Genomic DNA, 18,043 nt, shown 5'->3' on the forward strand with positions numbered 1-18,043 from the left:
ATCAGCACTACATGCACCATTTCACTTCCTTTATATATTCCCAAAGAGAAGGGATGTGATATTTATTGAGTGCCTACTATGTGCAAGGATGTGCTGACTTTTAAATAGTAGAGAATCAATAAATATTTGCTATCTGGATTAAAAAATAAAAGTAAAGTACCTAGTTTCTCTTTTACCATCTTCTTTTAACCAGAATATCAAAAATCTACAGCCAAGTGTTTACATTTTTATTTCTGTTGTTTCCCATTTTCCTAGTGTATTACTGGAGTTTCCTATAGAGGCTGAAAAGATATAAACGACCGTTATGGATAGAGCCATTATTTCGTTGTTCTAAAATTGCTTGACTTTTCTGGAAATCTGATAATTTACAATAATAACTGCTCTTTGTTTATATCAATTAATGGCTTTTTTTCAAATGAATCAAGATTATTAGAGATTCATGAGGATTTTAGAAATTTTAGAGCCAATTGGTAGGTTTACTCAAATGATTCCACTGTCTTCATTAAGAATTAAAAAAAAAAAGAAAATATGCAATAGGAAAGAAACTTACCAGAATGCTAACATTGATTACCTCTGAGTTGCCAGATTAAGAATGATTTTTATCCTCTTTTTAATATTTTCTGTATTTTCAAAATTTCCTACAATAAACTTGAATGATCAAAAAGGTTATCTTTAGAAGATAATGAAAACTAGCACCACATGAAATGGGAAGACAGCAAACCAAAACAAAAGGCAGCTATGGATATTCTCTCCTCTAGAATGTAGTTGTTTACTTTATGCTTCCAAGTAAGTTTTCTAGGCACAGGTGAGTGAAGGAACGGGGGATAGAGAGAACCAGACAATTAATTATCCCCTATCCTACATAATGAAAAAGGACAAAGTCGAAGCCACTTTAGCTCTGCTCATCTGTTCAGGCATCCTTATACATCACTTGAGGAAACAGCATCTAGATCTTTAAGAGAATCACAGACATGCTATGGCGAGAAAATTTGGAAAGAATGAATCTCTCCTTCTTGTCAGAGCCTAAATCTTCTCTAAATCTAAGTTCTGAAGGTGGATCCAAGAATTTTTTGTACTAATTTTAAAGTAACGAAAGACTAAATGTAAAAGTGGAATTGGTTCCTTTTTAGAAATAGAAGGAGAACAGAAATAGACTGTGAGGGTGTGCTTGTGATTCTTAGAGAATCTTAATATCACGGCATATTAAGCAAACTCATGAGAAGTGTTTTAACACACCCACTCCTACTGAACATTACACATGCACCCAAATCAGCCTAAATCTCTTCAGGAATTGAGGACTATGGAACTTCATACGCTTTCGAAGTCATAGTTTCCTATATGGACAATACTGAAGCTCAGAGAGGTTAAAGGCACTTTCATCCAAAACTAAGCAGATCAAAATGACACTATTTCTATGTGTATTTTTCCTACCTGCAGGAAAAAAAAGCATGATAGTCATTTATAAACTACTGTTAGCAGTACCATGGAAACGAAGAACCTGATATACAATGCCCATTGGTGTACAACATTCGTTCTAGTAATTTTTTGGTTTCTCAGGTACAATGCTATAGATGCTATAGTAAGCCTACTGTAACTGATGACTTTTCTAGATCTTTGAAAATCATAAAATGGGTTGGGAATGGGAAGAATAGTGAGAAAGTGAAAATCATAAAATGGGTTGGGAATGGGAAGAATAGTGAGAAAGTGACTATCATATTTATGATGACACAGGTTACATTGTAACACGATGTAAAAAAAGAGAATAGGCCTGAGTTTGGGCACTTGGGTCCTGGTCCCAGCCCTGCCTCTGGTTACCTGAGTAACCATAGTATGTCACCTGACCTCAGGGGCTGAGAGTTCCCATCTACAAAATGTGGGTGGTTCCAGTCAGAATGGCCATCACCAAAAAATCTACAAACAATAAATGCTGGAGAGGGTATGGAGAAAAGGGAAACCTCTTCCACTGTTGGTGGGAATGTAAATTGATACAGCCACTATGGAGAACAGTATGGAGGTTCCTTAAAAAACTAAAAATAGAACTACCATACGACCCAGCAATCCCACTACTGGGCATATACCCTGAGAAAACCATAACTCAAAAAGACACATGCACCCCAATGTTCACTGCAGCACTATTTACAATAGCCAGGACATGGAAGCAACCTAAGTGTCCATCGACAGATGAATGGATAAGGAAGATGTGGCACATATATACAATGGAATATTACTCAGCCATAAAAAGAAACAAAACTGAGTTATTTGTAGTGAGGTGGATGGACCTAGAGACTGTCATGCAGAGTGAAGTAAGCCAGAAAGAGAAAAACAAATGCCATATGCTAACACATATATATGGAATCTAAAAAAAAAAAAAGGTTCTGAAGAACCTAGGGGCAGGACAGGAATAAAGACGTAGACGTAGAGAATGGACTTGAGGACACGGGGAGGGGGAAGGGTAAGATGGGACAAAGTGAGAGAGTGGCATGGACATATATACACTACCAAATGTAAAATAGATAGCTAGTGGGAAGCAGCCGCATAGCACAGGGAGATCAGCTCAGTGCTTTGTGACCACCTAGAGGGGTGGGATAGGGAGGGTGGGAGGGAGATGCAAGAGGGAGGATATATGGGGGTATATGTATATGTATAGCTGATTCACTTTGTTATAAAGCAGAAACTAACACACCATTGTAAAGCAATTATACTCCAATAAAGATGTAAAAAACAAAAAAATGAGGGTGGTTCTAGATGGCCACTGAGACTCCTTCTAACTCTAAACTCCTTTTAATGGCTGGTTAAAACAAAGTTCCAGATCTTTCACGTTTTCTCTTTGAAGTATTAGAGGTCTGTGAAGTATTCCAATTTCTTCCTAATCAAAAGTGTGCTTAAACAGAGCATGGAAGACTACAACTTCCTTCTGGAAGGACTCAAGTAGTGAGGAATGACCAGAGTCTCATGTCAGTGAAAAAGAGTTTATCTATTAAAAACACTGGCATAGCTTAGACAAACTATAAAATGATTAACATTTGTGATTATGGAAGAAGAATGAGGTTTAAAGGAAAGAAAGGAAATTGGTATATTTACTTCTTCCCAAGCTCAGTTCTAGGCTAATGGGTAACAAACATTTTTTTTCAATGTTATATTACAAGAACCCTTAATTCTGTAGTGATATGAATCATACATTTTAACGGCAAAAAGAGATATTCTTATGTGTCTCCTGTCAAATCTATGAAGTTGTTATATTGGCGCCACTGGAAGAGTACCAATGAATTCAGTATGCAAGGAACTGAAACCGAAATCACACAAACCCTTGGGTCCTTCGTCCTTTGGCGGGTGCAGGCTCCTAACTGGATCCCGGATACTGCAGTCTGTCCCTGCCCAGGTGAAATCACAGATGCAGGTGGCTTCATTACTGCACACCTGTGAAGAACAAAGAACAGAGATGCGCCATTTTCACTGCACTTGGTGGAATAATGGTGATAAATGTAAAAGGGACATGGAACAAGGCAGAGGCTTTAAAACCCATTGGGAATTTTTTAAAAATTTCCCATGGTTTTGAATACTAGACAAGGGGAAACAATGTATAGATCCAATAGTTGGATGATGGTTTTTTTCAGTTAATTATAGAAAAATCAAGAATAAAAGGAAGAAATTTTTAAATTAAATGTTAATTACTCGTGTTGATATTATCTAAGTACACAAATGTCTGACAATGTAGAAACATATATGCTTAATTCAAGAAATTACGTGATACTGGGTTTAAAAGGCATTGCCAGAGATTAAATACCTGGAGGCATAAATCACCAATGCACTGCATTATCTCACCACGCTCAACACAAAAGTCATTAGGTGGCACTCTGCCAGCCAAACACACACCCTCCCACCTTCCCTGCCTGCCCGCGGTATCACTCCTCTCTCAGTCAGCCAGGCTGAAGACCATCCTAGAGCCATCTCTGTCCCTTTCTCTTCCTCTGGGGACCAAGCAGCATGCTGGAACGGATGTGTAATTGAGGTGAAATAAATAACCATCCACAAACTAGAGACAGAGTAGGTTAAATCCACATCTGCCTGTGAAATACATTCGCAGATAGATTATTTAGAGATGATAAAATCGAATTTAGCTTATTGGAATAAGAGCTTTTTAATCTGAAATGACATAACACCATGATTATGATCAACAGGCTGAATTTAACCCTTTTTTTAACAAGATGAAAAAGTGGGAGGGGTAGTAGAGACTCATGGGCCTTTTTAAAGCAATAAATTTTATGCTTTCAGAACAATAACTGAATAACTGAGAGGTCTGCCCAGTGCTTTTACTTTACTGTAGCAATTATTGAATATTTACTACATTTACTATGTGCTGGGTACTTATGCTCAGTGCTTTGTGTATAGCATCTCATTTAATACTCACACTAGCACCCTGATGGCTGAGAGAGGTTGAGTGACTTGCCCAAAGTCACTGGGATAGAAAGAAGCAGAGCCAGGATTCAAACCCAGGATTCTTTCTAGCCACAAAATCCATGCTCTTGATCACTAGGCTGTACTGCCTCTCAGTGAGCCTATGATTTCAACCAAACACGAAATCATAGTCATTGGGCATAAGCTTCTTATGTCCTTCTACCTTGTTCTATGACATATCACCTGTTTAGCTATCTATATTTTGGATTATTTTTACCTTCATTGCAGCATCTTCCTTTGAGATGATCACTCTGAGTTTCTTCATGTCTGTTTTTTCCATTTCAGAAGGCTGTTTAAATTCTGAACTACTTTTCTTTTACTAAACCCAACTTAAATAATTATTAAAATGTGCTTTTAAGTATTAAACCTCGGTTTGCCAGGAAGCATCTGCCCAAACACTTTGTGCATACAATTAAAGCTACATGCAGTTGTGAGCAGAGAGTACATCTTCTCTTTGGCTGCCAATGGTCCAAGCATAACCGTACAACTTTAAACACGTGAATTATAGCTGTGATCCAACCTCTAGTCTAGTGTGATCTTGCACACATAGATACTCAGTATGCATGTTGAGTAGCCGGAAGGCAGTTACTGAGAGGGTGTAATTTATTGTGAATGGTACAAAGCAGTCACATGGGGTCTACAGTTTCTTTAGGAACCACATCAATTTTCTTCCAACTCCTTGGATGCCAAGCTATCTCTAGAGACTGCAGTGACTACAAATAGCCAGTGGTAAAAGAAACAACAAAAATAAAACCATATCAACACATATAGGAGTTATTCTTAGCAGATAAGGCTACTAAGGAAATAATCATAGTCAGTGCATAGATATTAACAACAGTCACGGAAGGAGAATGGCTGAACTGGAAGTCCAACCACTGTGAAGCTGGAGGATGCCAGACAATGTTTGGTATCCTCCAACTTCAGATTTGGGCTGGACACTGATGCCTACTTACCCCATGGCCGGAACAGACTTTACCCTTGGAATCGAGAGGGCAGCTGCTCATATTCAGGGCCTGAATCTGTAGGCACTTCCGATCTAAACACATCATAGATGGGCCACATGGCGTTCCATCTTCTACATAGCCCACATCTGTATCATCATCTAAAACCACATGAGCACCACTAAAAAGAGAAGAATAGCCATACAACCATTAGCACCAGACTTAGAAATATAACATCAGCATGAACGAGGTTCGCTCTTTAGGAAGCTGAAGAGGCTGTCAGAGGACATGAATTTCTTCTAGCATTTCTCTACTTTTCTCTTCCTTTCCCCCTTTCCCCACCTCCCCTAAATAAAAGAAACTGTCTTTCACTATCATTATTACACTGCAGTTCATCAGAACAAAAAAAATGTCATTTGCACAAAGTGTGTTCTAAATCTTCCCTTGTTTTCAAGACCAACATTAAAACTAGGGGAGAGGTGTGCATACGAACAAGACGAGCAATCTTATCATTAGCTCTTCAAGACTTTCAGCTGTTTCACGATGCAAAAAGGCAGATGTTGAGCATAAATAGCAAATGAAAATATTTTTTAAATTATTACTTTAGAGGATTGGACTATTCATGATTGAAAAAAATAAGCCGGTTCCTCTCTATTGAGACATATAATTCTAAAATCTCAAAACGAAGGACAGCTTGAATTTGAATAATAATCAATGTTATAATTACTAATTAAGTACCTTGCTGAATATTTTTAAAAGATGCTAGTTTAGAATAAAACAATATAATTTAACAAGGTTGTTGTATCTAAAGACATGCAAAAATTTACACATTCAAAGGAAGCTTCTGTGCATCAAAGTAACTAGATCTGAGGACTACAAATTTATTCCAGGAAGGATCTTATTGTCTATGACACTGTTAGAATAGCCTTTAGAGCCATTTAAAAGACAGAAAATCAGCAACCATTTGACCAAGACAGCAATATCCAATTTGGTTACCCAATCAATTTACTAAATTCTACTCAAAATTACTTTGGGATGTTTCCAAATCTTTCATTCACTCATATAAGATGAAGGTTTGCTATTTGGGGAATACTAGGGATAAACATTGCAAGACCCTGAAGGCAATTCTGTAGGGGGAAATCCCAAAAGTCTTTTGGGCAACGACATTTATCATCTGAATGAGGGCATAGCATCTTAGAATTACGACTACTTTAACGGGAACAATATTTATTTAAAATATAATATGACTCCCAGTGTTCAGAAATAAGCCTCATGTCTTCTGTGCCTTGTACTCACAGATAACTGGACATCAAATGTCTGACTACAGCTATAAATAATATTTTAGTGTATATTTTCTATATGTGATTAGGCATTAATTAAGCCATCTTCTAAACCAGACACATGCTACATAGAGTATAGCTTAAATTCTTTATTTTTTGTCACAAAAAATAAAACACACAGTGTTCAGAGAGTGACATATTTCAATGCTCAAAACTTCAATCATGTGTCAACATGAATACCATAAAATTCTACTTTTAAGATTATAATTACAAGGAATGTCTCCCTACTAATAACTGGTATAATTTTTAAGCAAATATAATTTGCAAATCAGTATATAACTTTGTTTTTTAAATGACTTTCAACATGCAAGGTGATAATAAAATCTAAGTTACCATTTCCCTTGATTTTTCTAAATTTGTAATTCTCGCGATTCATTAGGTTTTCCAACATTTAATGTGTTACCTGCAGTCAATCACCCGGCCTTGGTGGTAGAAGGAAGTTGGGATGATTTCACCCTGAAGTTGACCAATACGTGGAGCTCGAGTAAGATTGGTACAGAGTAAAAATCCACAGAACACATCGCTGAACATATTTTTTAAAAAAAAGAAGAACAAGACAGGAGGAATCAAACTGAAAAAATCGAAACTATTCAGTCTATAAATATTTTTAAATGGGAAATAGTCCCTTTTCTTCTAAATAAAAGCATTTGTTCAGATATTGTTGGTTGGCGAAGACTCCCTCCTTCCTTGCTAACAGGATCACAGTTTCTTCGGGGTAGCAAAGTGCCCAGCCCTGAAAGATGGCTCATGACTGGTGTCTGAGTTCATCATGGCACCCCCATTTGCTACACCCACTTTCCTAGCCATCCCTCCTTCCCACCTCCTGGAGCTAAGAGCGGCCCCTGGGTGTTGAGATGTGAGGAAAAGGCAGCTAGGGATTGCTGGGGAGAATTCTGTGCTCTGGATGAAAGGTTAGAGCCTGACAGGGAGGAGACCTTTTGCTCCTACCTCTGCTTCCTGCCTTTGAGTGTGGAGCCTTTGCATTTGCCTTGCAATCGTGAATTCACAAATGTAAAGACACAAATTGAACATGCTAAGCATTACAAAGAAGAGGGGCAGAAATCATCTGGGTCCTAGGCGACATGGTTAAACGACTCACCCACCATGAGGGCACCTACCTCCAGCGAAGTAAACAACGAGCTCCTTAAAAAATGTGCAAAGAATTAAAGTGGCACATCACAAAAAAGGACATCCATGTCCAAGAAATGCATGAAAATGTACTAACTTCCATTTGTAATCAGGAAAATACAAATTAAAACCACAATAATAAAGCAGTTCACACCCAGCAGAATACATAAAAGTAAAATGTCTGATAATACCAAGTATTGGTGAGAATGAAGTACAACAAAATTCTCATATACAAATTCTCGATGGTAGGGTTTACTCGTACAACCATTTTAGAAAAGAGTGTCACATCATCTGGTAGCACTGAAAATATACATCCCCTATGACTTAGCATTTTTTCTTCCAGGAAAGGCCTTAGAAAAGTATGTGCAAATGTGTGCTAAGTTACATGTATCGGAATGTTCACAGCAGCATGGTTCCTAATAGCCAAAACATGGAAACAATCTAAATGTCTATCAACATAGAATGGAGAAACAAATCAAGGTATATAAATATGAATGAAAATGAAATAAATGAACAATAAATATGAACCAATAGCTACACATACCATGGAAAACTCTTAAAATAATGAACTTAAGCAAAATACAAAATAATACCTGAGATATGATTCCTTTTATATAAAGTTACTGAAACTTTAGGCAAAATATACTGTTTAGGGCTGAAAACTTGGGCAGTAAATCTCTAAAGAAAAGAAAGAAAGCAATTGCCCAAAAAGTCAGGATGACAATACCTCCAGCAGAGAGACAGAGGCACTGTGAGGGGGAAGGATACATTTCTGGAATGTTCTACTTATTGATCCACATAGGGGTTACATGAGAGTTCACTTCACATTTATTTGGCAAAACGTATATTTGTATATTAATCACTTTTCTATGTTATATTTCCCAGTTTTTTAAAGTTTAAGAAAACATGCATTTATTTTCTTTAACTCATTGGTGGTTGGCTATTCTACTGCCAAATATTCAAAAGTTATCTTCTACAATGATCTGATACAATGTCTCCCAACTTTTTGAATTCACAGAGGCACAGAGAAATGATCAGATTTGTCTATGACATTGATTTAATGAATGAAGCTAATCAAATCCAGAGGTGTCCAACCCCATGGATTTTGACTATTTTAGTCCCCATTTCCTCCCTGGCACCTCGAGGACTGAACAGCTCAGAACATCTATAACTCGCTCATGAGACATCAGATGGGAAGTTCTGTTCTGTTATTTTGGTTTAACTTTAAATTTAAAGGTAGGCCTCATCTACCATCAAAGACTACATAGCATGGCAAAGTTTCCTAAAGTACGTTAGAGACCATTAACTAGAGAAATAAAACTTCCCTTAAATCCTCGCTCTGCTTCAAAACGGGAGAAGAATCCTCACTGTTATGGAAGGAGAACGGAGGAGCTTTGGTGTATCACTTAGTGGTCCCATAGATCCAAGTCATTGAGTTAACCTTAATAAACTATTAAATCACAATTTTAACTTTCCTCACCAAATCAAGGGAAAATACTACCAACGTGCTCTGAAAGTATCTCACTTCCTGAGTAAAGATGCCTCCAATATGCACTGACTAGCTACTTTTTAGAAGGGAAAACAAAACTCTAATACAGACATTAGATGTTTAATTAAATCAAATGGTGTTACATTCGAGAAATAATTAAGTATATATATTACTTCACTTTAAATGGTCCCTCAAATTATATATACAGGCTATATCTTTTGCTTGTAGAATTCCATGTATACTAGTACATTCATAGGCCTTTTCTGCTAGCAAAAGTAGAGAATTAAAACCCACTATTAACTTAAAATACCTTGGCAAAGTATCTCTTCAAAACAAGCTTCAAGTAAAATACAGCATGCAAGAACTTTTCTGAATTTTACAGAAATGGTGTGAGTCTGTACCACAGAAATAGTTTAGTTCATAGCCATTTGCCTCTAGCTATACTAACGTATTTTTAAAATCCATACTTTAAAATTCTAAGTAGTCGAATATTTATTAAAAAATCAGTAACATTTATTTTGTGCTCATTTTACATTTGGACCAGGGTTTCCAAGTCCACTCACTATACTCCCAGAGCTGACCACTCACTGTTTGCTGCACTGGATCCATCGGTCTCCATCCTTCCCGCAGTTGCCTTTCTCTGTGCCTTCTGTATTCAGCTTTTCATAACAGAATTTGTCAGACCCCGAAGCCTCTTTTGGAGATGAGCAAGAAAAGAGAATTAATTTTAGTTCTCTTTGCTATCCGTAACTGGGAGGGTGCCAGTAAATATTTCAATAACTGGTGTTTCAGAAAAAGGAAAAAAAATTCCTAATTTGTAGCACTTGCCAATTTCCATAGTGTAAATTTCCACAGTGTAATACATGGCTAATTTCAAACTAAGACTATGATGTCAACTGGCTTCTAAAATTCCTGAAAATTTAACCAATGGCTCTTATAAGCTAAGACAGGACAGCTCCAACACACCATTCTTTTTAACTTGGGAGACAAATTTATTCCCAATTCTTGGTGGGCTTGAGGGTGGGAGGTAGATCATCAGCAGGAAGTAGTGAAGTGACACAGAGAAAACTACTATCACTCCTAATCCTGCTTTCTATTAATATCAGTAGGCATTAGAAAGTCTGAGCTCATTGAGATTTTACATTGGCACATGGATTTTGATATTTAAACCTTTTTAAAAGACAAAAATGCCTCTATTATCTTTCCCTTGTCAAAACTGAAGCACTGAAAGTAAATCTTTCAGTTAAATGACATTTGCCAAACACTGAAATCACTTGTGCATGGGTCCTAGTCTCCTTTTGCGTGCTTTCTTTTCCTGGTGGGTGACCCAGCCTCTGCCAGCAAGGCAGAGCCATTTCTCTCTCTTCCGGCCTGGCCCTCATGAACTGAAGTTCACTGGCGAGGCACTACAAATGTCAAGAAGAGAATATGTGTACTGACATGTAGGGAATGTACTGAGAAGCACGACCATGTACCCGAATCTCTATCTGTCTGCATCTCAAAAAGTACTTGTGTTTCTTCACTTCAAGCTGAGATAATCAATTATAGAATTTAAAAAAACAACAACAAAAGTCTGGTTCTATCCTAGGGTAAAAGAACAGAAAGCTAACTTGAGGGGGTGAATGTTAAATCCAAGGTACAAAGAAAATCAGCCAGTGGCTGGATAATAAGCATGACCACTGCACTCAACCCAGTCTTTGCAGGTGGGTGTAGCATCCCTTCTGTCACAGCCACAATCACTGATTGGCACTTTTTGGTTCAGGTGACAAGTCCCCAACATTAGCAGTTGTTTGCTGTGGTTTTGTGACTAAGATTCACCATTCTCTTCAGCCTTTTCTAGTTGTTTGTTTGTTTGTTTGTTTTTTAATCACCCCAAGCTGTATATCTCTTTCAGCAAGACTGGCAGTGAAGAATATTAAGAGAAACCTGTGTGTGACCAGCAAGCAGGAAACATGACCTACTTGTTCCCCAGATGTACTGACACTGGTTATCCCGTGTCTTGCACTCCCCGTTGTAGCAGCGGCCCTGAGGACAGAACATATGTTATGAGGCACATGCAGCCAGTTCCATTTTCCCCAAAACTCTCACTGCAAGGTCTCCTTTTCATTGTTTCAGACAAACTTGTTTTCTTTTTCCTTCGGTACCCTAATACTTTCACAGTGAAAATAAAAACCATAAACATCTTAAGAGAAGCATAAGAATGACAGTTAAAATTTAAAACACAAAACATACCTCATAGTACAGCTCTTCAAATCCAACTAACTGTCTAAATTTTTTAATTTTATGGAAAAAAATTGAGACATTTCGTTGGGTGATACCAATATGATTTTTAGCTTTTTTTGCACGTGAATGGTTAGGATATAACATAGCTTCAGGAAAAAAAAAAAAAACCCACATTACAACAGATTACCATATTTTTCCATCAGAGACAGGCTGAAATGATTAAAAGATAGTCACAACTCAATAAATTAGATTTCTAATTCTTCAGCCATTACATTTTTTTCCTCACCCTCAATCTGGACAGTTTGTACCCAGAGATAAATATAACATATTTGTATTTTATACGACATAAAGCAACTCTGAATTAGAAGACCACTGCAATAATTTACTGTTGTTTGAATTGCAATTCCCTATCAAAATTACATTTATCAAAAAAACACCTTGAAATCTAATCTTTTTATAAAATCCCATTTAAAACCTAGAGCCCAGCATACCTGATTTTGATTGCATGCATATCCATCTTGCTTATGAAGATTTGGTGGGCACTGAAAAATATAACCTTTTTAGTTAACACTCAGCATGTGAAGTATATTCAGATTATGTGTACAATATATTAAAATGCAAAAAAAAGTAAGCACGATTTTATTATTGTGAGTTGTGTGCTACAGATCATTCATATCAGTAAAAGTTATGATAAGTATTTTAAAAATGCAAGCATGGTGACTCTATAATTAGGAAAACATGAGTAACTCTTTGAGTAGGTTATCCAAATTTATTCTGCAATTATTGGTAAAAATGAATCAATCAATTAGGTCCATACAGTGGGTGCTTTTTATGTTTCTCCGTTTTCCATGAGATGGGCTAAAATAATAATTTACGTTCACTTGCCTGTGGAGTTAAAAGTAGAAGGGATTAAAATGGATAATGAAGGGAACAAATCAGCCTGTTATGCAGGAGTGGACACGTTCAGGAACTAATTTACAAGACTTCGCTCAGCCCTGTGAAAATGTCAAATTTGCATGTGACACCCATGACGCTCACCTCTAGGCCACATTACTGAGAAAGAAGAAATACACTGCCCTTCAACTCAATATAAGTGCTGTATCTCCATTACATTTCTGACCTGTTGAACTACAGATTTGTTACTAGAACAATCATGATGTGACAGTTCTTTCTTTTTCCAGGTCTATTTATCAAATCATTTTTTGTAAGGAAAAATAAGGAAAATTTCATTTTCCCCCAACATTACCCTGAGTAAATTAAAATTTTTACTTTCTGTGCGTCTCATTTACCACATTTAAGAGAGCTAAAAAAATTAAGTCAAGGCTCTGCTATAGCATTCAAAACAAATACAAAAAGGGAAAAAAAAATACATGGGTGTGGCAAGTGAATAAGAAACATAGCAATACCCACTGAGGTCCTCCCTTAGTTTTCACCTTCTCAGTAAATGACAGTCCCACTCTTCCAACTGTTCAAGGTCAAAACCATGGAGTCATCCTATGTTCCTCTCTTTTTCTTCCATTAACAAATCTTGGTAGCTTCTACCTTTAAAATATAATTGCAATCTGACTTTTCTCCATTTCCACCGCTAATGCCAGGTCCACACCACCACCATCTCTCACCACCATCTCTCATCTCTCTGATTATGCAACAGCCTCCAACTGATTCCCCTGCTTCCACTCTACTCTCCTTATAGGCTATAGAGCCACCAGAGTGTCCTTTGAAAAACCTAAACCACCTCATGTTGCTCCTCTGTTTCAGCAAGACTGGCAGTGAAGACTGTTTCAGCAAGACTGGCTCCTCTGTTGATGGCTTCCCCATCTACTCACTGGCCTTCCAAGTTCATCATGATCGGCTCCTGTGCCGGCCCCATCCTCACCTTCATCTCTCTGACCTCATTCCTACTCTCTGCCATAAATACCTGACTCTACGTGAATGTACCAGCCATGCTGCCACCCCACGGCCTTTGTCCTTGCTCTTCCTCCAATCTTTCCCCCAGATTTCTGCCGGGCTTGCTTTCTCACCTTTTTTAGGACGTTGCTCAACTATCAGCATCTCAGAGAAGCCTTCTCTAACCATGCTCTTCAAAACCGTAACCTCCTTCCCCATGCTGGCATCCTCTGTTCCCCATTCCCTATTTTTTTTCTTCTCCATAACATGTATCACCAACGGAGGATCCGTGTATTTTACATATTTGCTTGTCTTTTGTCTGCATCCTAATGCGAGCACCATGCAGGCAGGGATTTTCTGTCCCTGCTGCCTCCCCAGCACCTAGAACAAAACTGGCTCAATTATAACTGAGATGGTGCTCAATGACTATTGGCTGACTGAGAAAATAAATAAATGACCCACACAGATACGATTAAGTTATTCTATTCTGCAACACCAAGGTGTTTATCATGGTCACTACAGAAAGGTAACAGAACTAATTTAGAAGTGCGAAGAAGCAGTAACTTATGAAGGAACACATTGAGATTAAATGCTTTGGTTCTACATCTTTCTAAAGAACAACTGACTCTCATACAAGCTTTCATTCAACCTAATGGTAACTCTTCAGAAGATGTAATTATCAGCATGAGAAGCTGGTTTACTGGACCAACTGCCCAGAAACAGAGATCCCTGGGCCTCTTTCATCCATATCCACTCAAAACACCATCATTTTCTTATTAATCAACTAACATTAATTATTCACTTACTCCAAGATGAAAACAACCACGCTGGACAAAAATGCAAAAGAAATGTTGCTACTAGAATAGGTATATCAGGGGCTAAACAATTTTCATATTTGACTTTTGCGATGTTTCAAGAGGAAAAAACTAGTAGGAGTCACTAGAAAAAAAAAGCTCTTGTTATAAACTGTCACAGCTACATGGAAGAAGATTTCTAATCAATCTATTTTTCGTTTAGGCTAATAAAAGCCACTTGCTTATCACTGAAATGTTCAACAAAGGAAATTATGGATGTCTCTAGTTGTCTGGAGATATTTAAAGCAGAGGGACCATAAATCTGTGTACTTTATTCTGCCTGTGAGCAGAGCTCTGGATTCGGTCTCTAAATGCCATTTGAGCCCCCAGTTTTATGCTGTGCAGGAAGGTCCAGTTGAGGCCGGCTTTCACAGTGCAATAGCCTTTAAATGTACTTATTTTGAATTGTGCTATACTCCCATTTTGATGACATATTTCATAGTACTAACAAAACACATTCCCCACATCTTTAAAAAAATATCTTTATTGTAAAGTCTACGGCAATTCAAGAGTTAAAGGTTGAAATGAAAAAACTATACTTTTAAAAGAACTGAACACACAGAACCAAAACCATATATGATGGGTATAAAAATAGCATTATTCTACAAAACTAAAAATATAACTCAGCGAAACAGTATATCAAGAATGTCAGTACACTTGTCATAAAACACTGAATCCACAATTCTTACATTCTGCCACTATATTATTTAAAAATTGCAGAGAAACCTATTTACATATTTATATATAAAAACAGATATGCATAAAAATCACAGAAGAATAACAGCCTGGATAGAGTTCACTGTACCATTCCTTTGTACCATATCCACTTGAATCGAGCCTCAGATGATACATATCAAAACCTTCAAAAAGGTTAATTAGGAACCTTTGTTTTCCTCTCCTCACGTTTCCTTCCAGGGAGGGGAACTCAGTGTAACTCCAGTTACTCTCTGCTCCTGTACTCGATTCTCCAGGCAGGTAGAGTGAACGGTTGGGTTAGTTGGCTGGCTGATTTGATAAACTTGAGTAACTTGGCCTTCTGGCCCGGTCCTGCCATCCTTCTCCTGCCTACTCACATAAATCATTCTCTCTCTATTGCTCCTCCATGGCATACAAGGCAAGGGCTGGCTCTGCACCGACAGGTCATTCCAGGCCCAATTTTGTCAATAACGTGTTGCTATAGCCTGAGTCTGGGATCTATAAAGAGGCCCATTTAGCCCTCACACTAAGCTATGGCTTTCAACTTGGCTATTTGCAATAGCAAAAATGATATTTTGGCTTCTAACTGTACTCTATCAGAAGCCCTACCTGGCAATAGGTAGCTCCACTCCTGAGAACTTGTCCTAAGGTGCTAACTCCAAACAAGAAACACTCTTAAAAATGCATAGAGATTCACGACCGTATTAATCATAATAATGAAATACTGCCAACAATCTAAATATCCACCACCACCGGATGTGGAAGTTACTGGTAAATCCACATGGCAGACTTTCATGCAAATGTAAAGAGGATATCTATAAAAACCGTGTCACAGCATGGGTAAATGCTCTTGAAATAACGTTAGAAAGAAATGAAGGTAGAATGAAGTCAAAAATTCTTACCAAGCCCCTCCCTGCCTGATTCCCGACTTCCTCTCTGAATTGTTTCCACTATTCCCCAGCTATCCCTGCTTTCATTCCACCTCTTGAAGAAGCCATGCTTCTGTACTCACTGGGGTTTTTTTCATTTATTTGCCTTTCTCCATCCAGCAGAATGCAAGCCCCATAAGAGCAAGGACTTTTCTATTTCAATTCCTCCCATATCCCAGCATTCACAGCAGTGCTTGTCACAGAGCAGGGGCTCCACAAATGATCATTTGAATGACAAATAAAGACATAAAACAACATGAGATAAATGTTTAAAAATGTAAAAATTAAAGAAGGAATGCCGGAAGGCAACCTTAATGATAATGTGATAATTTTAATGTGAAGAAGATCATGCCAAAGTGTGCGGGCCATGAAGCCAGGGCTTCAAAATTGGAGCGAGACGGTGACAGAGCTCAGGAAGGGAGACTTCTGCTCCCAATCCCATTTCAACCACAGCAGTGCTACTCTTCCCAGATTTCTACCTTGGGCTTCCATCCAAAATTTTGTTGGTAAGCTGGGACGAAGTGCGAGAGTGGCATGGACATATATACACCACCAAATGTAAAACAGATAGCTAGTGGGAAGCAGCCGCATAGCACAGGGAGATCCGCTCGGTGCTTTGTGACCACCTAGAGGGGTGGGATAAGGAGGGTGGGAGGGAGATGCAAGAGGGAGGAGATATGGGGATATATGTACACGTACAGCTGATTCACTTTGTTATACAGCAGAAACTAACACACCATTGTAAAGCAATTATACTCCAATAAAGATGCAAGAAAAAAAAGAAAGGGTTTTGTGGCTTAAAAATGCTTGAAAATAGCTTCATCAGTGTGAGGGTACTGTTTTAGACGTGGGGACCAGGAAAGAAAAATCAATTCGTTGGATATAAGCAATATAAAGGGAACTAATTACGAAGGGGAAATTTTGAAGAAAAGAGATTTTTTAGGTCCAAAAAACCACAATAAACGTTCCTAAAATAAAGGCATGGGAGGAGCTAGAAATTACTAGAAAACAGAGCAAAACAAAACAAAAACAAAAGAACCAAATCATATTCACACACGTAATGCAAACTGAAAGCTTTACAATATGTATTTGCAAGTAAGATGCATTACCTAAAACTCAGTTTGCCATACCTGGCCAGAGTCTCCAGTGCAGTATTCGGTAATATCACACCCATTCACAGCATCCCGACATTCATACCCTCGCGGCTGAAACTGCAAATCAAAACTCAATATTAGGAACCAGTATTAATTAATATTTCAAAGAGTTAACATTCTTATATTCACCAACAATCATGACATCCTTTCATAACCACCGCCAGACTCTTTTTATGAATCAGCAAGATAGTTCCAGGATAAAGATAATACCCAAATGCCACCCTGTGTAGTAAACATGGATCATTAACCAAGGCATTACATGTTCAGATTTCAAAATCCACTATCTCAGAGTATTATTTTTGGGAAACATTGCGATGACAATTATGCAAAGAAGAAACACTGGTGTGGCTTAAGACAAAAGAACAGAACACTAAAACATAAATATTTAGGATCTCTCTGAAGACTGATATGCACACCCAACCTGCGCTGATTTACCAACTAGCTTGGATATTAGTCTTGCTTTAGCTAAATATACACAGGCAGATTTCAATTAATTCATATGAATTTCCTTCAGTGATGCCAGTGAATGCCTACTGAATACAAGGCATTTTGTTTCTCTGGGTGGTGGGTGGGTAAAAGATGAAGGAAAGAGTCCATCATCTTCAAGCAATTATAATCCGGTTGGGGACATAAGCAAGTACAAACTAAGCTAGAATCGCCTAGATTACCACATGCATAATCCCTTTGGTGTTGGATAAAATTAAATCGTATACTTTTATGGTTTTAAAGGATATTAGAGATTTTATAGATGAGAAAAAGGAAAATTTAAAAAACGTTTTTTTAAAAAATTAACCAGAGGTCTCTAAAGATGGAAGTAACTGTGTGTCCACACATACACAAGTTGTGCATATACACATATAAACATACATACATACATACATATATTACCTCCTTATCTAGCTTTCTTGCCTTTATAAGTGATTTTAAATATCAAATGTAAAAACATG

At 37.7% G+C, this 18,043-nt stretch overlaps 1 protein-coding gene across 1 annotated transcript in view; it reads right to left on the minus strand.

Annotated features, from left to right (window-relative positions):
- Positions 1 to 18,043, minus strand: part of ADAM23 (ADAM metallopeptidase domain 23) — a 162,859-nt gene that overhangs the window by 17,274 nt on the left and 127,542 nt on the right. The window contains 7 exon segments of the mRNA XM_089916472.1: positions 3,306 to 3,417; positions 5,409 to 5,577; positions 7,140 to 7,259; positions 9,942 to 10,047; positions 11,315 to 11,378; positions 12,068 to 12,118; positions 17,073 to 17,153. Coding sequence (XP_089772598.1) covers positions 3,306 to 3,417; positions 5,409 to 5,577; positions 7,140 to 7,259; positions 9,942 to 10,047; positions 11,315 to 11,378; positions 12,068 to 12,118; positions 17,073 to 17,153 — 703 coding nt within the window.

The sequence above is a fragment of the Delphinapterus leucas genome, chromosome 8, assembly GCF_059928025.1.
Source record: "Delphinapterus leucas isolate spDelLeu-1000000601 "Yukka" chromosome 8, BTC_Dleu_Yukka2, whole genome shotgun sequence".
Classification (NCBI taxonomy): domain Eukaryota; kingdom Metazoa; phylum Chordata; class Mammalia; order Artiodactyla; family Monodontidae; genus Delphinapterus; species Delphinapterus leucas.